Source organism: Sus scrofa, chromosome 7 (assembly GCF_000003025.6).
Source record: "Sus scrofa isolate TJ Tabasco breed Duroc chromosome 7, Sscrofa11.1, whole genome shotgun sequence".
NCBI lineage: Eukaryota > Metazoa > Chordata > Mammalia > Artiodactyla > Suidae > Sus > Sus scrofa.
Genome location: NC_010449.5, coordinates 26,928,487 through 26,954,617, shown reverse-complemented (window position 1 = coordinate 26,954,617; position 26,131 = coordinate 26,928,487). Strand labels below are relative to the sequence as shown.

The following is a 26,131-nucleotide window of genomic DNA, read 5'->3' as shown; positions in this document are numbered from 1 at the left end:
GAGAACTCTGGAGGTGACGCACCAAGTGCTTATCCCGAGGCAGTGGCTGGCCAGCGGCATGCGCACGCCGCTGGGACTTCTTTTCGGAGTTGGTGGCGATGGGAGAACTGAGTCCCTGGCTGTGGAGCTGGGAGGGTGGCCTGGCTGGCGGGGCAGCCTCAGGGCCCCCGTGCAGCACTGCTGCGTCTTCCACTGTTAAACGAGTACTAGGAATGTCCACATGGCCTCTGACCAAGGTTGCTGGTAAACAGTAGCATTAAAATTTAAAGAATGTCGAAAAGAGCAGCTTAAAGAGGTGGCTGGGAGAGCCCTTTGCCCGTTTGTCCTCTCCACACAGAAAGCATTTAATCAGACAGAGCTGCAGACCACAGGGGTTGCTCGTTTTCTGGTGGACGCTAATGGTTTCTCTTGTTCCTTAAACAGTAGGGCAATTCAGGACGTTTTCAAAATTAGGCCTTGTGTGTGTGGTTCTTCATCTGGATTAATATTAGAGTTTAGTATCTCGTTCAGTTTGTGGAGCTAAAATGTGGCGATCAGCAGGACCTCTGTTGTTTTTGCATAACTGTTTGCAAGTTGCTAGGGGATCTCCTCTCAGTTTTTTCCATCTTGCCTTTCCCTTGGCTGCTTGGGTCAGCCAGTAGGAAACAGTGTGCATTTAGTATGTGTGAGAAATTTAAACGCGGGAGAGGATCTATTTTGAAGATGTAAGCCCGCTCTTACAGAAGCTATAAACACTTCGGAACCCAAGCCTACCTGGGCGGAGAGATAGGAGAGATACTGAAGTCCCCGAGTCAAGTAATTTAAATCTTACATTGTGGTTCTAGAAAACGCCAAATTACATGTTGTGGGGTGCGTGTGCATTTAGAATATATTAGGAAGTGTTTGGGGGCAAGTGAAGCCCTTCTCCACTCTTATATTTAACAATGATCACGAAATTTGTAAATGCTTGAAGTCTCGCTAGGGCCCCACAGTGGCTTCTTTATCTTTGCAAAAATCGGATTATAACATGTACATTGTTTGGAGTCTTGTGGGGCTTCAGCAGGTATGCGTCCCATACTGGGGTTATTCCTTCTCCCGGGTTTATTGTATTACCTACTGATGCACCCCCGTCTCTTTGGAAAAGTCCTTTGCTGATTCCTTGAAACAAACCCTCCAGAATACATATGGTACCATGATGACTCCCTCTGCAGGGCTTACCCCTGCAGCAGCTTGGTGGACACGGATTCTTGGCTGTAATATGTCGAATTAACTGGTGAGTCAGGTGCCTCCTTCACCCTGCAAAATCTCTGGAGGGTGAATTAAAACAGTTTGGCCATCTTAAGTGTCATTGGGAACAAGAGACAAAGTCTTTTTCTTTCCCCTTTACTCTTAGTGAGTATGCCCTAGAAGGGCTATTAGATGTTGCCTCTGAAGATTGTGGGCCATTCTTTTATTTTGTTTTGATTAAATTTATGTCATGTCACTTTGATGAGTGTTTTGAAATTCCTCCCCTGTAGTCGAATGTTTTGTGCTTTTTAAAAACGCCTCTCATCCTTTGGGTATCCCAATCCCTTCTCTATTAAGGGCCCTGACTCTTGACCCGAGTCCCATACATCCTCTGTCAACGTCTGATCAAACACAGGCTCTCACGCCAACCGGAGAGTAAAGGTCAGGGTGGAATGAAGGGCGGCAGCAGACCAGTCGTGTCTGATAGCACAGGGCACGCTGTGTCGACCTTCACACGTTTTCAGGCTCCAGATCCAGGGCAGCCTCCCACGTGGTTTTATGTTGATGTTCATTGCGAGCAATCCAAGACAGTCTGCATCTGTCGCAGTGAAGACTCACACGATGACTGTTTTCACAGTGAGACAGCTCCAAACAAAACGTCCCCGGAGTTCCCGTTGTGGCTCAGAAGTGAATCTGACTCGGTGTTCCCGTGTGGGGCAGTGGTTAATGAATCTGACTAGGAATCATGAGGTTTTGGGTTCGATCCCTGGCCTTGCTCAGTGGGTTAAGGATCCGGCGTTGCCGTGAGCTGTGGTGCAGGTCGCAGACGAGGCTTGGATCCCGAGTTGCTGTGGCTCTGGCGTAGGCCAGCGGCTGCAGCTCCGATTCAACCCCTAGCCTGGGAAGCTGCATATGCTGCGGGAACAGCTCAAGAAAAGGCAAAAAGACAAAAAATAAATAAAAAATAAAATGAAAAAAAAGAAATGAATCTGACTAGCATCCATGAGGACACAGGTTCCATTCCTGGCCTCGCTCAATCGGTTCAGGATCCAGTCTTGCTGTGAGCTGTGGTATAGGTCGGCAGCTACAGCTCCGATTTGACTTCTAGCCCGGGAACCTCCCTTTAGGGTGGGTGTAGCCCTAAAAAGACCAAAAAAAAAAGTTCCTATGTGGCGTGGTCTTCGTCAGATTTTTCTAACAGACATGCCCTTTGCCTTAGGATTCAGTCCGATTCAGGGCCTCATGGAGTTGAGAGTGTGATTTGATTGGGGACGTCGCAGAATATTCAGGGGAAATGACACAACACTGATTTCTTCAGATTGTATGGAGAAAGATTCACAAATTACTCTGAACGTGTAAAGGCACAGATGAATTTGGTGGTTACCACAAGAGTCTTCACCCATTTCTTGAGCAACGGGGATCTGGTGACTCAGATGACTTTTTTAGGTGCCCTGTCAGTGAGCGAGCTTCTCCATTTCTTGCTCACTGTCCAGAAGGATCAAGCCATGGCTAGCGGTGCTGTCCGTTCATTCATTCAGGAGAGGAAAAACATTTAACTAAAAGACAGCCTGCGGTATTCTGTTCATTCAACATGCGCTGTCACTAGTACCCGTGTCTTTTTTCTTAGCCCAGCCTGTTCCTGCAGAACTCAGAGTATTGATCAAAGTTCAGCTGTCTTTCCTGAGAAAATTCAGTCACAGTCTTCCTAACAGTTTCTCTGCAGCCATGTCTCAGAGGAACCTTTGATCTTTTTGGTGTGGCGTATTGACCATTAAATAGTTTAATTGACCTTTTTTCAAGCTGAAGGAGTGTAACAGGTGTAGTTTACGATGACAGGAGGCATTTATTATCCTTGTAAGGATTTCCACTTTCTCCCTTGTATTTTAACTACGGATGTACTTTTTTTGGGTGTCAGCTCCTGGGCCTCTTTTGAGGGTGAGGACTACATTTTGTCTGAATATCTTTTCCTTCTTTTCACAATCTCTGGGTAGTGCTTGCTGCTCCTGTTAGCTTGGATACACTGTATTGAATCCAAGCCTCCAAGTCTCAGAAACAAAATTGTATTCCTTTTGAGTCCTGTAATGCCTTCCTGAGTACGATGTGTGAAAAATTCAATCCCATAGAAAATTCCCTGTCAAAATATAAGACTTCGTTAATAAACTTCATTGAATATGTTTGACTTCTTGTTGGAAGAACAGTGTTTTGTTATGTAAACTTTATTGCCCTCCTTTCAAGCTTTGCTTGAAGTTGGTTCAAGTTTGAAGCAAAAACAACTTTCTTCAGATAGTCTTTGATTTTATGGTGCAAAACATCAGTACTCCAAAGTTGAATGATCCTTAATCACCGAATTTAAGTTCTTTTTTCTTCTTCTTTTTTTTTTTTTTTGGTCTTTTTAGGGCCATGCCCAGGGCATATGACTTATGAAAGTTCCCAGGCTAGGAGTCACATCAGAGCTGCAGCTGCTGGCCTACACCACATCCACAGCAACATCAGATCTTAGCCCCATTTTTGGCCTACACCACAGCTCATGGCAACGCAGGGTCCTTAACCCACTGAAGGAGCTAGGGATTGAACCCATGTCCTCATGGATATTAGTCGGGTTCACCATTGCTGAGCCACGATGGGAACTCCCAAGTTCTTTTTTTCTTAGCAGATTTACCTTTTTAAAGACTTTTTTCCCCCCCAAAATTATTATTACATTTTAACATAATAGGGTTATATAGTTTCTACAATTTTACATTTTTCCATAATCCTAAAACACATGTATCTATCATATTATTAAATATTCTCTAGAAACGTGATTTTTTTTTTAATGGGCCATCCAATAGTTCACTGCTTGAATTTGCCATCCTGCATTTAATCCTTCCCCTGTGTTAAGTGTTTCGGGTTGATATCTTTTTCTTACCTTGGCATGTTTGACCTTTCCTGTGCTGGGCCACTTCTGCTTAATCCAAGTCTGTCTCTTCTCCCTCTGTGCCATCAGCCTGCCCTCCAGTGTCCACAGCTTTCCCCTGGTCCAGGTTCTCAGTAAAGAAATGCAGTTCTAATCCATCGTACTTTTAATGAGGGTTTTTCTTCTCTAAACCATTGCACTACCAGCCTCATCCGGACTTCTGATCATGGCACCATAAAGAAAGCATTCCTGGTTTTATGATTGTCAAAGTGATTCACACTTGAGTTATTTTAATTACTGGGGTGCACCCTTGAGGCATTCATATCTTTGTTAGTACTCACTAGTGATGCCAGCTTGATAATCTAATGAAAGCACTGTGAAAACATTAAAATACAGTAGCAAATGAGAGTGGGTGAAATTATTAGTGGAGACCAGAGACAGAAACATTGGAAAGAGAAATATTCCAAGCAAACTCAACATCCTTACAATAAATGCTCTAGCATACATGCTAGCACTCAGGCAGAAACTCACTGACTTCTCTGAACTTTGGTTTACCTGCGACTTTCTGGGGCCATGCAAGGAAAAGAATCCCTGCTCCTTCCTTTGATGCCTAAAGAAAGGGCACCTGTGCTACTCAATCATCAACTGATTAAAATATTGTATTTTTAATTTTTACTTAATTTATTTTAAAAATTTTTTAGGGCCACACCTGTGGCATATGGAATTTCCCAGGCTGAGGTCAAAGCGGAGCTGCAGCTGCTGGCCTGCGCCACAGCCATGGCCACACCAGATCTGAGCCAGGCTGTGCCTTGCCACAGCTCACAGCAATGCAGGATCCTTAACCCACTGAGCGAGGCCAGGGATCGAACCCGCATCCTCATGGATACTAGTTGGGTTTGTAACCTGCTGAGCCTCCCAAAACGGGAGCTCCCAAAACGCTGGATTATAGAACAGCGGACTTTCTTTCTGTGGTCTCTTTCATTTATTTGCCTGATAGCTAAATCAGTAGACAAGGAAATCTATTTCTTCCTGCTTTGCCTTAGAGAGCAACTGCTTTTATTGAAGGGATTGAACCTTTTATCTCATTTCCTATGTATTATCTGTGCCCTGGCCTAGGTGGTAGAGCGCGGATGTACACTTTCCATTTTGTGAATGAACGTTTTCAGTTCTCTGCTATTTGTGACTCTCTTTTGAATTCCAGTCTATGTCTATCTGAGAAGTGCTGAAGAAAACTCGAATTGCCGGTTGGATAGGCAGTGCAGTCAGTCTGTTCTGAATTCTCCCAGGACTGCCCTGCTGCTGGGTGACATTTCCGCCTTTGCCTCCAAAAGTAGACCAAGCCCTTTTTCCTTGTGTGCCTTTTTTTTGCTCGATCATACTATAAGCTGGTGTCACATTTCTGTCTGCTGGTTTCCTGTCTCTCTCAGCCTTTCTCTGGTCTGAGGCCCCACTGTCTGGAGTTACCTCTGCAGGCCCCTGGTGCTCTTGAAGCTACTCCCTTTCTCACCTGTCTCGATTTCCTCTCTTTGGCGTCTGCCTGGATTGGGTGGGTGGCAGCAGAGCTGTGTGCTCTCACATGCGGGCTCAGTGGCATGCTCTTTTCTTATGGCTTTGGCATTGGTTTTGGTTTTACCCCTATCCTAGCCCACTTTCCCCTTCCCGTGACTTTGTTTCATTTAGATAATTAGAATATAGTTTCATAAATGTTTTTTGTTTGCCGATTACCCGAGAATTTATTACGCTGTGATTCTCCAACATGCTTGCGCTTTGGAAATTTCCTGAAAGAATGTTATTAACTGGCAGTGGTGTCAGGGGAACTGCTAAATGTTGCCGAAAACCTCTTTCCTCATCTGAGCCAGAGATAAAAAACTTTTAACTCATTGATGCACATAAGAATTCAGTTAAATAACAGGGTCTGTGTGTCCCTAGCTTAATCTTTCACTACCAAGAGGGACCTTTTCTTGATCGATGTCTACCACTTCTGTGCATGATTTGATGCCTTTATTTTGTTTGTTTTTTTTCTTTTTGGCTGTGTGCTGGAAGCATGCAGAAGTTCCCGGACCAGGGATTGAACCTGTGCCATGTCAGCGACCCAAGTCGCTGCAGGGACAACACTGGATCCTTAACCCACTGAACCACAACTCCTGACGTCTTTATTGAGATGTAATTCACAGGCCATACAATTCCCCCATTTAAAGCACATGATTCAGTGATTTTAGTATATTTGTGGAGTGGTGTGGCCATTACCACAATTAATTTTAGAATGTTTTCATCGCCCCCAAAGGAACCCCAAGCCCTTTGCAGTCATTTCCCCTTTCTTAGGCAACCACTAATCTACTTTCTGCAATTTTATGCATTTAACTTCATGCTTATTATATAATGTGCTAATAGGATTTTCATGTTTCTTATGGCACATGGAAGGCATTTTCAAATGCAGTCCTGATATTTTTAGAACTAAAAAGGGCCCTTCGATCATTAATGCTTATTTTTTACACAAGGAAACAGAGGACCAGGGAAATCAAGTGATTCACCCTCGGGGGACATTCCCATTCCACTCCTCTTTACCAAGGTGCCCTAGAAAAAGCATCTTATTAACATCATCAGTACTTATTTTTGAGGGTTTGCTGAAATCCTTTCAAATCCAATTTCTGGATGTGAGATATGATCATTTGAATTCTCTGCTTTAGCCAACAGATCCTCTCCTTCTTCCGTGAATATTTCTTGGACTTTTCCCTTTATTGTAACTTTTATCATTTATCAAAAATCTTGTCTTATCCAACATTTATTCAGTATCTTATTATATTTTTTTAAAGTTTTTTTAGACTTTTTTTAAACTTTTTTTAAAGTTCCTTTAGAAAAAAATCATTATGCTGTGATCAACCACAGAATTTTCTAGTATAATCTGCTGAATTTTTACATGTGTTCTGTGGCGCCCCCAAGGCTCCTGCCTCTTTTGGTGGTAGGCCATTTAATCTCTCAAATTTCCCCACTCCTGTGCTTTTTCAGTGTGGTTTTTGCTGCTCCTTCCATTGACCAGTGGAGAGTGTTTCTCCACTCCCTTGACTATGGCAGAAATGACATTGTGCACATTTCAAGGTCTTGGCCCCAAGACTCCTCACAGACTCTTTGCTTCTTTTGAATGCTGCTTGGAGAGCTTCACGTAAGAAGCCACTCTATTGTAAGGGAGAAGAAAGAGGCCTGTGGAGAACAGAGGAGCTCCAGCTGGGCGCTGGCACTAATTGCTAGACCATCGGTGTGAGGCCAGGGTGAACTGTCCAGCCCTTCTGACCCTCTAGCTGAGTGTAGTTGCATGAGTGAGTTCAGGTGAAAACAGCAGAAGAACTGACAGCCAGCAAACCCACAGAAATGTGGGAAGAGAAAAAATTCATGTTGTTTTTGAGTCCCTAAGTTTGGGATGGTTTGTTATGCAGCAGTGGCTGACTGATACATGTAGGTCTCAGCCTTGTGGCCATGTTGAGATGACTAGAGAGTGTGATCCACATAAAATCCGTAGCTCCCTGCCAAGCACAGAGGATCCCTCAATAAAGGTTGGTGATTACATCGTAGCAACTTTAGCATTATTCTTCTAATGTTGTATTTTGGTTACTATTGGTCATTTAATTTCTCCTCCTCCTCCTCCACACAGAATGTCATTGCTATTCATTGACTCTGGTGAGTTAAAGAATGTGATGTCATTGGTGCTAATTGGTATTCTTTCTTCCTGATTAGTAAGTAGTTAAAAATTAAAAAAAAAAAAAAAAAAAAAACTTTGCTGGAGTTCCCATTCTGGCGCAGTGGAAACGAATCCGACTAGGAACCATGCGGTTGTGGGTTTGATCCCTGGCCTCGCTCAGTGGGTTAAGGAGCCGGCATTGCCTTGAGCTGTGGTGTAGGTTGCAGATGCGGCTCAGATCTGGTGTTGCTGTGGTTGTGGCGTAGGCAGGCAGGTGTATCTCTGACTAGACCCCTAGCCTGAGAACCTCCAAATGCCGCTAGTGTGGCCCTAAAAAGACCCCCCCCCAAAAAAAACACAAAACCCCCCAACTTTTCTTATTGTGGTAAATATATAGCTTCTAACAAATTATAAGATGAACCCTCATGACTGCTACTCAGGTTAAAAGATTTAACATTGCTAGGGCTCCAAAATCCCATTGTATGCCCTTCCTGATCATAATCCTTTCCTCATACCTACCTACACTTAGTCACTAACTGATTTAATGGTACATTAATGGGAATTCTTTGCCTTTTATTCTTTTTTTTTTTTTTAAATAATTTTGACCATCTCTGTATGCATCTCTAAACAAAGGAGTTCTGGTGGTTTTTCAACAATATATAAATGGAATGATATAGTATACATTCTTTTTGTATCTGACTTTTTAATGTTTGCTAAATATTAGTAGTTCTAAGATTTCTCTATATTATAACTCAGAGTAAGTGGTCAATTTGATCACTGTGAAATTTCAAGGTAAGAATATACCTCTATCAGATCTGCTATTGATGGGCACTGGGGTATTTGCAGTTTTGAGGGATTGTGAATAATTCTGTCACACACATTCTTATTTGTATTTTGGAATAATATATGTGAGAGTTTGTTTTTTTTTTTTGATATGTAAGTTGTATACCTAGAAATAGAATTTCTAGGTAATAAAGTCAAAGTCACTTTTTTTTTGTTAGTCTTATTAGAAAAGGACATGGCCAGATGATACAAATGATAAATACTGTAACACGTGTTAGTCTTACCTGGGGATTAGAACCATTGGTTTGCAATATCTTTATCAGGGAGACTGACCACAAAGGCTGTTCAGGTCTGTGGGGACAGGAGTGGGGGTGCAATGAGAGTTATGTAGGATGAAAGGGAGTCCACGTTTAGTTTAAGGCTTAGAAGGCTCCTAGAGAGGAAGTCTGTGAGTACATGAGATACATAACAGCTCAAACAGCTTTTAAGGAGTTTAATAACATTCTTTAGACTGTTGTCCCCCAGGTGAATCTGTAACAGCAACTCATGTTTCTCTGCCTCATGGAGAAGTTTGGGTAGTGGGGGACGGTGGATGTCCCTATTGTGCTAGAAAAGGACGGAGCTCTTTTAGGACTGAGGGTTCCTAAGAAGGAAAAAGAGTCTTGTTAGAGATGGGGAGTGGGAAAAAGAGACGTTTCGTTCCACGGCATTAGAGACACCGTGCGTACTGAAAACAGTGGTCGCCGTAAGAAGAAGGTGGCGCAGCATCTCAAGCCAAGGCGATGGTGGTTTCCTGGCGTGTAATTGTACAGAACGTGCCCCAAGTGGGCCGGCACGCTGTGATCCGCCTGGTGTGGTTGAAGAATGGTGTCTGTGTGTCCCATCACACAGTCTCTGCTCGGAGGCATCCTGCCAAGACACTACACGGACAGTTCCTCACGTGCCCTGATAATCTGAGAGAGAAGGCAGAAGGGTTTATAGGCTTGTTGAGTTTTCTTCCGTGACTCTCTGGGGAAGTCGAAAATGTGAAGATTTAATACGTCTTCGTGGCATTGTGTCTGTTAATTTGAAGCATTTCGTTGCCACATTAAGATGTCCCTCAGGATGATGAGGGAAGGACTGAGGAATTACTGTTTTTCTCTGGGGATGCTGTCAGATAGGGCTGTTTTTCCGTCTGGTGTGTGCATCCCTGGTTGAATAAAGTGGTATTTGCGACATGTTCTTTTTGAGGATGCTTTCAATAGGCAGAGCCAAACTCAAATGTGCCGGCTGTAAGGGCTGCCCTTGGACACGGGGATCTGCAGGCTGTCACTGCCACAGATGTAAAACTAATAACTTAGTATTCACCATAGGTCCAGATCCCTTACTGCCTTGATTTCTTGTATTATTTCCAAATGGTCCCTGAATGTATGGATTTGGTGATGGTTTTTTGTGCTGTTGCTATTATGCCTTTCCTGGAAAACAAAGTAAGCTTTTTTCATGCCTGAGTAAACACTTCGATGCATTATGAAACTGTCAGACTCTTTGAACAACTGGCATAAGCTCAGTTATTCAAATGTGACTCCTTTGAATGGCTTTTGTGTCAGCTAATGCTTTAGTAGAACCCACATAAAGAAATTTCAGTACTTTTCCTTAAGAAATTAAATTTCAGCTCTATGATGAAAGAAACCCAAAGGATTAGTCCTTTTGTCAGGCACTCTTATTATCATATATAGCTAATTGGTGGCATTCATTTGCTGAGATTCAGGGTTCGTTTTATTTTAAAATATCTTCCTTTTTTCTTAGAAAATAAAGCTGTTCATACTTGTTCCTTATCGCCTAGCATAACTTTTTTCCCCCATGCTCCCTTCCCCACAGGCATACGTGCTTTTTTTTACAACAGTGTCCCTGCCATTTAATTTTTTTTAAAAATGATATTTGCATTGTAAATCTTTTTTCAAGTGCTGTGGTCTTCATAGTAACTGCTTTTTGGTCTTTGCTTAATACTGAATTGTTAATAACATGCTCATCATTTGCTTTATTTGACATGTTCTTCAGTTTTACGGATATGAATGCAAAGACATAGTGTGCATTGTAGCCTGTTTCTCTTATTTTCAATTATGTTACGCGAGCAGATACCCAAACGTATTGTAACGATGTCAATAGACTTGAAAACTTTTTATGCTTTGCGTGTTGCCCAGTTGGCTTCCAAAAGACGATGCCTTTTTGGTTATATAAATTACAGTTCTTTTTACCAAACAAAAATTTGAAGCTTATTAAATGTAGCATTTGACACAGTTGTCACTTGGAACACCCTCTAATCTTAGTAGGAACGTTTTCCTTTGTAAATTCAGTTTCTATTTTTAGCCAAGCAATATATACCAATAATGTTTTTAAAAATCCGAAAAGCCTGGAGTTCCTGTCGTGGCGCAATGATTAACGAATCCAACTAGGAACCATGAGGTTGCGGGTTTGATCCCTGCGCTTACTCAGTGGGTTAAGGATCTGGCGTTGCTGTGAGCTGTGGCGTAGGTCGCAGACGTGGCTTGGATCCCGCATTGCTGTGGCTCTGGCGACATAGGCTGACAGCTACAGCTCCGATTCAACCCCTAGCCTGGGAACCTCCATATGCCGCGGGAGCGGCCCAAGAAAAGGCAAAAAGACCAAAAAAAAAAAAAAAAAAAAAAAAAAAAGAAAATCCGAAAAGCCATGTAGGATTGGTGAGGACTGGTGGCCTCTTCTGGGCTCGAGAACACCCAGCTCTGGGATGTTTCTGCCAGCATTTGCCTCCCCATTGCTAAAAGGATCGCTTTCGCAGTTTGATCCTACTCCACCCCTGCTTTTTAGTTACTTATTGCTTTCCTTCTGTGGAAGCTGAGTCTTTAGCACTTAACAGTTTCTTTCCCTTCCTCTCAATATGGACATAATATAACTTTTGTTTTTAACAATATTGAAATATTAAGATATTATGGCTGAGTAGTGTTCATCACCAGATCTTATATTTAAATGATTATGTCTTCTACTATGTATTTTTTCTGGACTAAATAACTCCCTCCTTTTTTTTGCTTGCTTTGTTTTCTCAATTTCAATTTCTGATTTATCACCAAATGGCATCTGGATCCTTCCAAGCACATCAGGTAATCCCTCACATGCGTTATTATTTTTATTTTCCAAAGCTCTCCTCTAAGAGCTGGCGTATTTTCTTCTGGGTGGACTAGCTACTCTTGGGACCTGCAGCTCGGCTACCATCTTGGAATTGTCTGGCTGTTTTTTTCTTACTCTCTCAGTTTTGTTGATTCTTAGATTTCTGAAACTCCGATCCTCCTGCTTGTAGATTCACTTCCACATTTTGATGGATCCTTGAGAAATGTTCAAGGAAGATAAATTTTCTGAGACCAAGCCTGCCTAGAATGTCTCTATTCTGTCATCATGCTTGCTTGATAGTTTGGGTATGTAATTTTAGGATGGGGAAGAATAATGTTTTCTTGGAATTTTGAAGGCAGCGCTCCACTGCTTTCCTGCTTTCAAGGCTGCTGATGAGTCTGATTCCTTGTCCTTTGTTCTGTTCCTCCTCCTCCCCCACCTCGGTCTCTGGAAACTTTTAGGTACTTCTTACTTCTGGAGTTATGAAATTTTATAATATTCCTTGGTATCCCTCTGTGTTTTGTTTGTTTCTTTTTCATTTTCTTTCTTTCTTTCTTTTTTTTTTTAAGGGTTGCACCTACAGCATATGGAAGTTCCTGGGCTAGGAATTGAATTGGAGCTGCAGCTGCGGGCCTGCACTACAGCCACAGCAAAGCCAGATCTAAGCCACGTCTGCTACCTACACCACAGCTCACGGCCATGCTGGATCCTTAACCCACTGAGCAAGGCCAGGGATCAAACCTGGGTCCTCATGGATATTAGTCAGGTTCGTTTCTGCTGAGCCACAACAGAAACTCCCTTGTTCCATTCATTTTATTGGCAACATGGTGGGCCACTTCAAGGCAGAAACTCATGCTTTGCAGTCCCTGTGTTTTCTCTCCTTGGAATACCTGTTTTTTGGATGTAGTGCTTTGTGAACCGATCCTCTCATTTTCCTATGTTTGTCTTTCCTGTTTCTCCATCTCATTGTCTTTCTGTTCCTCTTCCTGAGGGAATTTTTGTTAACTTTATTTTTTATCTCTTTTATTGGATTGTTATATTGATGCCGCACTAGTTTTTCATCTCTGAGAGCTTATTTCTTCTTTGAAGCTTACCTTTCATGGCATCATGCTGTTTCACTTTCTCTTATTTCCCTGTGGGCATTCATTGTATTTTGGGGCCTCATGAATTTTTCCTGCTCCCTACATTATATTTGTTTCTTCTGGGAGGTGTGTGGGTGCCCCCACTCTCTTGCGTGTCAAGGGCTTTCCTTAGGTGTCTAGAGAACCTCGGCTATGTTTAAATGAGATACAGGCGCTCGAAGAGGAAAAAAAAGAGAATCGAAGCTCTGTGTGCATGGGTGGGGCTTATAACATGGGGTGTCCCTGTGGCATAACCCACATCTGCATTCTGGGAGCCTGGAGGAGAGGGGTCCACAGAGTAGGCGCTGACTCCTCCCCCTGTTTCCAGTAGGGTGCATCACCCCCACCTTTAGTTGTACTTAAGACAGTTGGAAATTTCTAATCCTCTGCCTGGTTGTACCGTGGAGAGAAGGGGACATGGGGACCTAACTGTCTTCATTTTTTTTATTTTTTGCTTTTTAGGGCCTCACTCTTGGCATATGGAGGTTCCCAGGCTAGGGGTCATATCTGAGCTACAGCCGCCGGCCTATGCCACAGCCACAGCAATGCAGGATCCTAGCCGTGTCTTTGGTCTACACCACAGCTCATGGCAACGCCAGATTCTTAACCCACTGAGCGAGGCCAGACACGAACCCGCAACCTCATGATTACTAGTTGGATTCGTTTCCACTGTGCCACGACGGGAACTCCCTCAACTGTCTTTATATCCAGTTCTCCTTCCTTTAGAGGTACTGCACCTAATCTCCTATTGGCTACTCACTCCACAGGCAGAAATTTCACCTTTGTTTTGATTCTTTTGTTAGTTACCATTTATTTATCTGTTTTCTAGCTTCAAGAGTTTTGTTGCATTCCTAGTTTGCATCTTGTCTCCTCTCATTTTGCTTTTTTTCTCTTCTCATTTTGAATTGCCGTCATGCCTTTATCTTATATTTTTGTATCTGTATCCATCTCTCTCTAAACTCCTTTAATGCTGTTTTAGTACAGTTTTTAAGGGCGTAGGGTAAAAGGCATGTGCTGTGTGCTGTGGTTAATGGAAGTACCCAGTGTAGGCTCTGTTACAGATTGGGAAAAATTTTTTTCTCCTCCACACATTTGTGGGCTCTTTATATATTTTCTGATGGACAGTAATTTCCTTTAAAAATGTTTTAAAATGTTTTATTTGGGAGTTCCTGTCCTGGTGCAGCAGATTGAATCCGACTAGTATCCATGAGGATTCGGGTTCGATCCCTGGCTCGCTCAATGGGTCAGTGGTCCAGTGTTGCCATGAGCTATGGTGTAGGTCGTAGAGGTGGCTTGGATCCTATGTTGCAGGTCGTAGAGGCGGCTCAGATCCTATGTTGCTGTGGCTGTGGTGCAGGCCAGCAGCTGTAGTTCTGATTCCACCTGGGAACCTCCATATGCTGCAGGTGTGTCCCTAAAAAGCAAAAAAAAAAGTTTTAATTTTCAAATATCTTTAGCATTGCAGATTTAATATCTGTTTCCATTAAGTAGAAAGCGTGACCACCTACTGAAGAGTTTAAATGAGTCATTATTATTCTCATTGAGTTACTTATTCATTTTTTAAACATTTTAATTTTGAAATAATTGTCGATTGATTGGAATTTTCAAAAATAGCACAGAAATGTCCTGTGTGCCCAGTTTATCCCAGCGGTGACATCATCACATGACAGTGGCACAGTATCAAAATAAGAAATGGACACTGGTGTTATCTTCATTAATTTTTAGCAGACATGTTTTACATTTCATATGAGAAAAAAGTTTACATTGCAAACACATGTTAAGACCTATACAAAACTCTTTTGTCTTTCAGCAATTTTTCCAGCTGGTCAAATTACGAAAGCTTGGACTTAGTGATAATGAAATTCAGCGGCTCCCTCCAGAAATAGCAAACTTCATGCAGCTGGTGGAACTTGACGTCTCCCGAAATGGTAAGAAAAAGGATTCCACTTGAATCGTCCATTTGTCTCTTCTGCTGCTGGGGGCACGTTTTGGGAAATACGGCAGGATAAATGTTCTTGGAGGTGCTTTTCCCCGATGGTTCTAGAAAAGCTATGCATACGTTTGGGGATGAAATTAATGCCATTATTAAATGTCATCTTTCAGGTGTTTACCAAAAACGCACACACAGTTTTTTAGGCAATAACTTTGCCAAAGAAGTTCAGTCTTATTCACAGTGGTGGAGAGTGGCCTGGGAAATCCCAAGGCCGCTCCCGTATCTTACCGAACATGGCATTGAGGACCAGCAGTGTGGTCGTTTGTCCAGGTCCTGAGGGCTGTAAGGTGGTGGAAGGCGCCCTGGGGAAGGGTTAGCTTCTCCTGGCTGTGGCCCAGGTGCCTGGCATGCTCTCGTGAGAATCTGTGTCTTTGCAGCGAATAGACTCGCTTGCTGTCCAGCCATTTCTGTCAGTTTAATTTAGTCTAATCAGGCCACTGGTAGATCCACCCCCTTGAATTTGTGTGGCATACTTGTGAGTTTATTTTGATTTTCAGATTTCACCATAATGTTGCTTCCTTTTAATTGAACGTCCTAACAGAGTATTTATGTCCTGTTTAACCTTTCACTTTTAAATGGGTACCCTGGTGTAACCTTGTGTTTTATAGCCCTTAGACCATTGCCTGAGCGGGCTGGTACCACGGCTTGTTAGAGCATGTTTGATTAATTGCTTTACGTGAAAGTGGCAGCTCCCGGGGTCCTGTCTTTGGTGATGGAATTCAGTTCTTGCAAGGACTCTGGTTTCATTTCCCGAGGCTAAGCCCAAGCGTACTCTATTGTTTATAAAAATGATAATCCTTTTCTTTCTCTCCTATTTTACACCTGTTTGTGTTTTATTTTGCTTTCCTACCAAACACCTGGTAGGTTCTTTCTCAATGACCCTGAGGTCTGGCTCTTTCAACCTGATGTCCTCTGGACAAATCAAGGCCGATACAGTATTTTTCTGTGAGTCATTTTTTTTTAAAGGCAGCTATGATAGTAAGTACTTGATTGAAAACATAGTGAAGAAATGATTTTACCTTTCACTCTTTAAATTGCTGTCACCTATCAGATCCCATTGGAAGCTGTCTATTAAAAAAAATTTTTTTTTTAGATGGCTGCATATAGAAGTTAGCAGGTTAGGAGCTGACTCGGTGCTGCAGCTGAGGCCTATGTCACAGCCGCAGCAACACCAGATCTGAGCCACATCTGTGACCTACGTTGTAGCTTGCACCAATGCCAGAACCTTAACCCACTGATCGTGGCTGGGGATCAAACCTGCATCCTCACAGAGACAATGTTGAGTCCTTATCCCACTGAACCACGACAGGAATTCCTGGCAACTGTCTTTAGGCCAAGCCATATGATCTTAATATCAGGTCTACTTTTATTTTTCAGAAGAATTCTTACCTTGAAGGTACTGGAAAAAGTGAAAAAATTATTTTGAGAGACAATGCCTAAATTGGCTGCCGGGGGACCCTGCTCAGCTTAGGTAAAAGGGGTTTGATTATAAGGATGATGGTGGAGCTGATTTTCTGAAAGCATTGCCCCAGAGCTCCCATCTGCACCATAGTGGGGCTTTCCTGGCCTCTCTCTTCTCTCCCCACTGACCTGCTGGACCTGGCCTGTCCAAACGGGGTTTGCTGTGGTCCCCCTCCATGCTCTTGTGGGCTTCTGGTTGCAGTTTCTAAATGAGGGCTGGTTGCCCCCACCCATCTTTTTAAGCCAACCCTGAGCCACAGCTCCAGGTCACTGGACCCCTTAAAAGAACTGGCTGCCCTGGGCCAGGGGCAGCAAGCAGTCCAGAGGCTGGCCCTGCTCTCAGCACAGAAGTCATTGATGGGCAGCTTCCCCAGCACCATAGAGGGCCCAGGGCAGGCCTCGGCGGCCAGCCTTGCCCCGAGGCTGTCCTGTGTCTCCATTATCTAAGGCCTACGTGATGGAAACCGCTCTCTCTTGTCTTAGCGATGATCTCAGTCCTAAAGACCGCCTGGCTGTTAACACTGCAAGGGAGCAGTGACTTTGGAAAATGGTTCCTGCAATCCCTCCATCTGAAGAGACAAAACAGTTTTGAAGCTGGCTTTTAGGAAGGCAAAGGGGCAGGGATCCAGAAATATCGCGAGAAAGAGGAAATGTAGCGGCTTTAATTCTTTGGGAACAGAGAAAACACAGAGCCTGAAGGTCCTCATCCTGTTACCAACTCTGATGGGACGCAAGGCTCTGGGGGGCCTTGGCATCGTCAGTGGCCACTTTTACCGGTTCCCACGTCAGCTCTGTCTTTTCAGATCTTCAGAAGGAGAAAAAGGGCTGCTACATGCCTCCTCCCACGTGTCCACGTGTTTCTTCCAGCTTATGGATGAAGGGGGTGCGCGCTCCCTGAAGTCGTGTCAGGCACAGCATTTTCTCTCCCTGGGGTCGCTGCCCTCCCCTTTCCTTTTCAGCCTTGCCTTCTGAGATGGGGTTTTGTAAGGATCCTGCTAACTCCCCCTCCCCCCTTTAATCAGGTTTTTGTAGAAATGCTAAGGGGGAGCTAACTGCCCCTTTCCCCTATTGGTAGAGCCTGGTTCTGGCTTGTGTGTGTAGTGGAGGGGGCTTTCTTTGTGGTTGTGAAAAAACCACACAGATGACCGAGCAGATCAAGGTCATGGTTTTACTATAACCAGCAGGAACATGGTTCTTGAGCTATTTCCAGGTCAGGCACAAATCCCTGTGTTTCCTCCCCCCCCCCCCCCCCCGCCCCCGCCGCCAATAAAATCACATTCATGTGAAGTTCCTAGGCAGCTGGAATAGGTAAGTCAGAGTTAGTGTCTGCAGCCTACGAGGCAGTGTGAGAGCCCCTGCTTTGTGTGGCCGCAGGCACGTGTAAGGGTTTGGGGCTGGTGTCCGGGGCCTGTGTAAGCCTGCAGCCTGCTCCATGATCAGAGGCTGTTCCTGTGAGTCCTGCTGGGTCCCTGGGTGGTAGGACCTTTGCTGGCTTCCTCAGTTCCTGGATTTTCCAGAGGGCACGGCTTGACAGTGAAAGAGGAAGGCAAGTGAGATGTCAGTGTCAGACCACTTGGGGCCTTTGGATCAGTGCTTGTGACTCTTGAATGCAACATGAAGTACTGTATGATTTTGTGAAAATGTAGATTCTGATGCATTAGGTCTGGGGTAGGTCTTGAGATTGTGCATTGCTGAGAAGCTCCCCAGAGGATGCTGAGTCAACACCCTGAGGAGTAAGATTTTGGGCGTCCTCACTCCCATGCTGGCCACTAATGTCCCTTTAGCAGTTTCCTGTGGTTTCGAGCACAGATTCACTGCCAGCTCCTGGCAGCCCTGTGCTGTCCCACGTGGTGGGTGGGAAACATCCAGGATATTCCTCGTGAAAGGGTACAATGCTCGAGTCGCTGAAGTTCAAGTTGGCTTTGATTCCAGGAGTAAAAGCATCCTTTCCTGATGCTTCCTGGCTCAAGGGAGGGAGAGAAGACAAATTTCAGAACTCCCTTTGTAGCTTAGTAGGTTAAGAACCCAACATGGTGTCCATGAGGATGCGGGTTTGATCCCTGGCTTTGCTCAGTTGGGTTAAGGACCTGGTGTTGCCATGAGCTGCGGTGTAGGTCATGGATGTGGCTTGGATCCAGCATTGCTGTGGCTATGGTGTAGACCGGCAGCTGCAGCTCTAAGTTGATGCCTGGGCCCAAGACCTTTCATGTTTCATGGATGTGGCCGTAAAAAGAAAAAAAAGAAGAAAAGACACATTTCATGTTTCTCACCAGAAAAATCTGTAAATGAGGAGAGGAGAGGAATTTTCACAGGCTGATTTCCTAGGCCGGGAAGAACTGCCAAGACCTCTAAACCCTGACTTCTATGGCTTTGTTTTCTGATAATTAAAGCACAAAGTCAAAGGGATTGTGTGTTGTGTTAGAAAAGAGACACGTGAGCCTGGGGAGAAGGGCCATGCTGGCGGGTTAGATCAAGGCTCTAGATCTTTTCTTGGGATGAGCCCTGTGCCTCTGCTTTTGTCCCCAGACGGGCGGGCTGTGCTCTGGGTGGGGCCTGCACCTGTCACTCAGCACCCAGCAACTTTGGGCAGCTTCTGGGGGCGGGGGCGAGGCGGTCGGGAGGGCGCATTGGGCCTTGCTGAGTAAAGGGGAAGGACAAGGCCTGCTTCTCTACAAACCCAGGAAGAGGCCAGGAGAGTGACCACCTTCTCATGCCCTAATGTGGTAGGTGATTATTTTTTTTTAATCCGGCAAATAAGCTAAAGTATATAGGATAAAAGAAACGAGGTGTTTCCCTCTAGACTAAAGGATGGTTGGAGTTATGAAGTTAGTTATCTGAGTATGTTTCTCTTTTTTATTGGAGTGATGTTGCTTTACAGTGCTGTGTTTAGGTGTACAATGAAGTGATTCAGTTATTTATATATATATATATATATATATATATTTTTTAGATTCCTTCCCGTATAGGTTATTACAGAATATTGAGTAGAGTTCCTTGTGCTGTACAGTAGGTCCTTGTTGGCTGTCTCTCATATGTAATAGTATATACATGCTAATCCTCAACTCTGAATGTATTCCTCCCTCCTCCACATTTCCCCTTTGGTAATCGTAACTTTGTTTTTGGAATCTGTTTGAATATGTTAAGATGTTGTCTGGAAAAAGAGCATCCAGTCTTCAGCTTAAAGTCTGATGCCATTTTCCGTGGTGAGATGCATCTGCTTTAATACCTGGACTTTATGTTTATTTTCCCTGCTCCCTGAGTCTTAACTATTTGAGGCAAATTCTCTCTGGATGTGTGAGAAGAAGTATTATTCCATAGGACTCTCTTGCTGTCTAAGAATCTGGCGCAGACTTTTTTTTTTAAATGCATCATGAATCCTGCCCAAAGGGTTAGTAATTTGAATTTTATAGTCTATGCTGTAATTTGACTTACATCACAGTACTATGTCATTATCCATTTAGTTCATTTTTTTTCCCCCAAAGTGTAAGGCATATGCCACCAGATGATTTTAAGAGGTACTGCAGAACAGCTGTATTTAATATTGAATTGTAGTAAAGAAGTTATCCTTTTTCCTTTTTAAAAAAATGCGTTTTACTTCCTTTGGATTGCTTTCTGTAAACACTATAATGCATTGCTATCTTCTTTTTTTTGTTTGTTTTTTGTCTTTTTGCCTTTTCTAGGACCACTCCCGCGGCATATGGAGGTTCCCAGGCTAGCGGTCTAATCAGAGCTGTAGCTGCTGGCCTACTCCAGAGCTGCAGAAATGCCAGATCCAAGCCACATATGCGACCTACACCACAGCTCACGGCAACACTAGATCCTCAACCCACTGAGCGAGACCAGGGATCGAACCCACAACCTCATGGTTCCAGTGCATTTCCACTGCACCACGACGGGAACTCCCTGCATTGCTATCTTCTATAACTGATAATGGTAATAGCTTTCTATTTATGTTCGTGATTTAAAAATAAACCCTAGCCAAATTAAAAAAAATTGACTTAGAAGGAGCTAAATAGTAGAGAATGTAGGTGTTCTGCTAGTATGGCAAAAATTGTGCAGGTGGAACAGGGATGGATGAAGTTAAGGAAATGCTGACTAGAATTAGCATACTATGCCAGAGAAGTCATAGGTTTATTTCTCATGGGGCAAATAATATTGCATTCAGAAAAAACCCGACCAGAGATGGCACATCCTGGAGAATGACTTTGCAAACCTGAACTAACAAGAGACTAAAAGAAGTTTTAGTCTACCCTGTCACTGGCACTGGGACAGCACTGCAGAGTGAGCAGATAGATGGCTTATCCACCAGCAGGATCATCGTCCCATAAAGGCTAGACCTTGATTAAATGCTTGGGTTTGTTGTCTTCTGTCCAACCACAAGATGCTGATGAATGTCTGTGGTCTGTGGCTATGGGTTTGTTGAATGAAATCTAAAACCAATTTTGAAGCTCGCTGCAATGACCTGGTATAACATCATCTACTTCTGCATGTGCCCTGGAAGAAAGCTCTTTCTGGCAAGGAATCCAGGGTGCCTCGAAGTCCTCCTACCTGATTATGAACAGTTAGGCTTTTCGAGGGTCATAATTGCATACACCCACAGCGGAAGGGTGGCAGAAGCCAGTTTTCACCCATGTAGACTTCAGACTTGCCACAATCAGGCCATTGTTCCCTCTTCTCTCTGCCTTATTTGGGCCTAGATGTGCTGCTCTGCTTGGCTCGCTGCTCCAGTGCTCGACTTAATCCATGTTATTAGCAGGTGAGTTTCTTTGCCACAGTCACTGCTACAGAGGTGCAGGAGACCCCCTCCCAGGGGAAGCCCCTGGGTGCCATTCTGCCTTGTGGATGGAGAGCCGGACTGTCCCACCCCCAGACCTCGCCTTGCTGCCTTTACCGGTACTGCCACTTTCCTCCGCTCATGAACGCTGCCTCGGTCTTGCCTTTTCACTTTGTCTTTTGTGAGCAGGAAGGATTCGGAATAGAAAAAAATATAATTTGCTTCTAGTCCCATTTTAATTCCAGATAACAACTAATTATTTTGAAAGTGGAGGTGGAAAGAAATTGGGCTTCTGTGGTGTTTTCTAATCACCTTTCCATGCTACAGACAAGTTTTTTTTTGTTTTGTTTTGTTTGGTTTGTTTTTTTTAATGCAGGAACCTTGTGCATACGTGAGGATGTAGTAGAGAAATCAGTGCAAACCCTGGAAAAGTGGGGAAAAACTTTCCCAGCCAATGATCCTTCTTCCTTTTTTTTGTCCTAGCAAGAAACATCAATGATATTTTATTAAATAAGCCTGAAAAATCTACCCCAGATTAGTGGTGTAAATTGTTAAATCCAAAGGGAGATTTGGACAACAATGCCTTTGCTCAGAACGGTTTTGGGATCCTTTCAGAATTTGTTGTTTTGCGGATCCTCAGACCAGTGGTTTCACATTTGAGAGTGGATCGGTTTTCAAACACAGCCAAACATTACACAATGCTAACTTAGGTAAGTAAACCAGGATGGTGACAGTCCGATGTCACTCCAGCTCTGTCTCAGATGGCAATTTCAAAAGAGTACAAAAGAGTCAGCGGTTGTTACTCTTTATGAATTCACACGGTTGTTCTCCTCTTATCGGGAACATTGTGACTGTGATGAAAAAGTGGTAGGTCTAGGTAACTTCCTCTCTCTTGCTCTCTTTCTCTTTTAATTTGCCGGTTTGTAATAAAGATGGTGCCTCCGAGTTTGAGCGCTACACCTCTGGATGTATTTTTAGGTCAGTGCTTCCTTCAGTCAGTCCTGGGCTCTCTCAGTGCTTCTTTATGTTCAGTAGCTCCTCATACCCCTCCCTATTCACTCAGTTCTTACCTGCTGTGCTGGGTGCTGAATTTTCCAAAACAGTGTTGGATTTAGCCAGAATGGGCTAAATTGAAGACAGTGAAAACAATTGTAGTGGTTTCTCCTGAAATAAAACAAGACCTTGGGCATACAACCAGAGGAAACTCTAATACAAAAAGATATATGCTCCCCAGTGTTCATAGCAGCACTGTTGACAATAGCCAAGACATGGAAGCACCCTAAGTGTCCATCAACAGATGAATGAAAAAGAATATGTGGGATATCTGTCTGTCTGTCTATCTATCTATCTATCTATTGATACACACACACACACACACACACACACACACACACACTGGAATATTACTTAGCCATGAAAGAGAATGAAAGAATGCCATTTTTAGCAACATGAATGGATCTAGAAATTATCAGACTAAGTCAGTCAGAAAGAGAAAGAGAAATACCATATGATATCACTTACATGTGGAATCTAAAATAGGACACAAAGTGAACTTACTATGAAACAGAAACAGACTCACTGACATAGAGAATAGACTTGTGGTTGTCAAGGGAGGGTAGGGGTGGGATGGACTGGGAGTTTGGGATTAACAAATGCAAACTATTATATATATGTAATGGGTAACCAGTAAGGTCCTACTGTTATAGCACAGGGAACTATATTCAATATCCTGTGATAAACCATAATGGAAAAGAATACAAAAAAGAATATATGTATATCACTTTGCTGTCCATCGGAAATTAATGCAACATTGTAAATCACCTATACTTCAATAAAGTAAATTAAAAAAAAAAAACCAACGTGGGTTTTCTGCTCACTTTTTAGGCACTTTTTGTTGGTATCAAGTTGACAGTTTCCAGCTGTAAAGGTGGTTGAGCATGAGTGGCTGTGGTGCTTCAGTTTTGATTTTGAGGGCACCTGTTTTGTCTCATGACTTGGGCTTGAGCCAAGAGCTGCTGAGCCTCTAGGCAGCTGCGGGCTGGATGGCATCTCTTCATAAAGATGGTGACCGCATTGTGCTGCCGTGACTGCAAATTGTGCTCCGAGCTTGTTCAGCCAGAAAGGACATGTCTTAGAAAAGGATGAGGAAGCTCGGATGAAAGAGAGAATGAGGAGCAGGACTGAGAACCAAAACCAGAGGATTATATATAGAAATGATTTGGTTTTTAGATTAAATTGGCTTTGTAAGTATTCAATATATCCTCCATCCGGCATACCAGTTCAAAGCTAAGTGTTTTTTTTTTTTTTTTTTTTTTTTTTTGCTTTTTAGGGCCACACCTGTGACATGTGGAAGTTCCCAGACTAGGGTTTGATTCAGAGCCACAGCTGCCAGCCTGCACCACAGCCACAGCAACGCAGGATCCAAGCTGCATCTGTGACTCACACTACCCCTCAAGGCAACGCTGGATCCCCAACTCACTGAGCAAGGCCGGAGATTGAACCTGTATCCTCATGGACACCAGGCAGATTTGTTTTCACTGCACCACAGTGGGAACTCCAAATTCTGATTCTTAAATCTTTGCAGTTTGAAAAATCCTTGGATCTAGGCCTTTTTAGGAATGCTTATGATTATCTACTACAGCCCATAATTACTATTTTTTATTCAAGCAGCCTTGATGACTTTCTGTGTTTGCATAAGGCACTTTGCTGAATTCTTCTACCCCTTGAGGAGGTAAATCTACAGGCACAACAGACATATGTAAGGAGTTTAACATTAATGGATGATACTGTTATATAAATAAAGTGCTTGGGGCTTGCAGAGATGTATCAGTTACAGTGTCACTGATCTGAAAGAGACTTGAGGGAGTAATGGAGACTTTGGGTTTCCGGTTGAAATCGGGCTGTCTTTAACAATTCTCATACCTCACTTGCCATTTCGGAAGGTGTTCATGAGCGGATTCTTCAGCTGGAGTTCTCCTTGTTTGTTGGAAAGTTTTTCAAATATTTCTAATAAATGTTCAGAGTCAGTAATATCATTCAGTACACACATATCTCAGTGCAGCGCTTGCCTGTTAGATATTCACTGAAAATTTTAAGATTCATCAACAATCAGAGGAGAGACGCCTCATGTGTATAGCAAGAACTAAAGCTGTCTGAGTTGTCCTGGGATTCTTTCTCTTTATTGTAGAGCTGACCACAACTGTGTTGTGAAGGATTTGCCTTGACAGATGAACTCCCTCAACTCTGTGCATTAATCAAGGCAGACTGTTGATAAAGAAAAAATTGCCAACATTTCAAGGACTCAACACAATGAGAAACTTCATTGCTGATCAGCTGAGCATCGTGTGTGTGTGTATGTGTGTGTGTGTGTGTGTGTGTGTGATGTTGGGGGGGGTGTGGGGAGGGGAGTGAGAGGCTCTGCTCTGTAAAGGCAGGAATTTAAGCTTCTTTCTTCCACTGGTGGCCACCGAGGTCCTCACTGGGGGGAGGTGGGAAACAGGGTTTGTGCTTGGGTGATTTTTACGGGCCATGGTGAGAAGTGGCCTGCCTCATCTCCATCCATGTTCTGTTGGTCAGTGTTCTGTCCCCCTTTTCACTGAAAGGAGCTGGGAGGTGTAGTTAGCTATTTATACAAGAGGAAGAGAAGCTTGGTAAGGCCCCAGCAGCACAAGCTTCCACAACTGGCAGTTAATTGAATCCAGGAACTATATGATTTCATGTGACCACACACAGGCCTAGAAAACACACACACACACACACGTACATGATTCTGTTGCACTGTCACAACCTTCCAGCAAATGACCCATTTAAAGAAAATTCAGATGAGTGCCCCCAGAGAGGAAGGGCATCCTTCCTTCCCACATGTGCACAAAAATGTGTGAAGCCAGACATGGGTTGACATGGTGGATGGCCACCCATTTGCCTAATGGTTAGCCTAAAACCTGTACAAGTATGCATGATGCTTTTTAATTTGAATCTTTAGAAACTGGTTTACAGTCTATTTTGAAAATGAGATGTATATGTTTGAAGCACTTGCTCGAGGCAGTATAGGATCCTGAAAGGTTTTTAAGACAAGGGTCACGTCTTGGACAAGTTTCTTCCCCCTTTATGCTTTAGTTCCTTCATCTGTGAAATAGTGTTATGACCCTCAAAAGAAGCTGTGGGCGTGTAAAGGGCTTAAAACAGTGCCTTGTACAAGGACCCGCAGGGTTAGCTGCTGGCATTAACCCTACCATCGTCCTTTGTTTTGGGTCATGAGGATCTGCACTAGGATGGTGAGAATAAGAAGGCAGTGCAGGGGTGAGGACATGAGCGGGTTTGACAGCTAGAGGGACCCAGGCGAGGGAGGTTTCTCTCTGCAGTGATGTAGAGATACTGGGTATGTTACGCTAGGCATTGTCCTGTTTCATCCTTGTGTTAATCCATACATTCATCTTGGGAGTTGGGTAGAAGCATCTCAGGATGACTGATGAGGAAACAGGCTTGAGGAAGTCGCAATGTGTCTCCAAGGTGTGTTTCTAGTTAGTGGTGGAGCCTAAATAGGAAACCCAGAGGAGAGGCACTTTTCATTATTTTGGGAACATATGGAGCACGATAAAGGTAGGGCTGATAGTTTTAGTCTGTTTTAAGAGAAAGAATGTAGTCAGTATTATTATGACTAGGTCCTCTGAATTGGGAGATGGAAACAGGAAAGAGTCCCGAGCTATTGAAGCTCATAAAATTCTACCTAGCAAATGAATTCAACCACCAGTAGAGTAGTCCACCCTTTTGTGGCCGAAAATGAAATATCATCTAATGAGAGTAGGGCTTTCTTAGGAAGCTCTCACATAACCCCTCTAAGGTCACTGTTGTGTTGTCTTGGCAGAAGATCAGGCTATTGCTGACACTGAACCCAAGTTCACTCTCCTCGCCTCATGACAGGCCAGTAAATTCAGAGGTGAGTCATTGTCGGACAAGCTTGCACCCCGAGAAGAGGGCACGCTAGTGTCTCAGACAACCATCCCGCCTCAGTCCGAATTCAGGCTCCTTTGATGCTGAGAAAGGGGAGGGAGAGGGGCCAGCGGTCACTCACTCACTGTCACGTGCTTGGGGGAGGGGCTCATCA

The 26,131-nt window shown here is 43.6% G+C and overlaps 1 protein-coding gene across 2 annotated transcripts in view; it reads left to right on the top strand.

The window, feature by feature from the left end:
* LRRC1 (leucine rich repeat containing 1) overlaps positions 1-26,131 on the top strand; it is a 129,527-nt gene that overhangs the window by 35,047 nt on the left and 68,349 nt on the right. For both annotated transcript variants that reach the window (XM_001927688.6, XM_021098554.1), the window contains exon 2: positions 14,610-14,727. In XM_001927688.6, the coding sequence (XP_001927723.2) occupies positions 14,610-14,727 (118 nt within the window). The remainder of the gene's footprint in view (positions 1-14,609; positions 14,728-26,131) is intronic.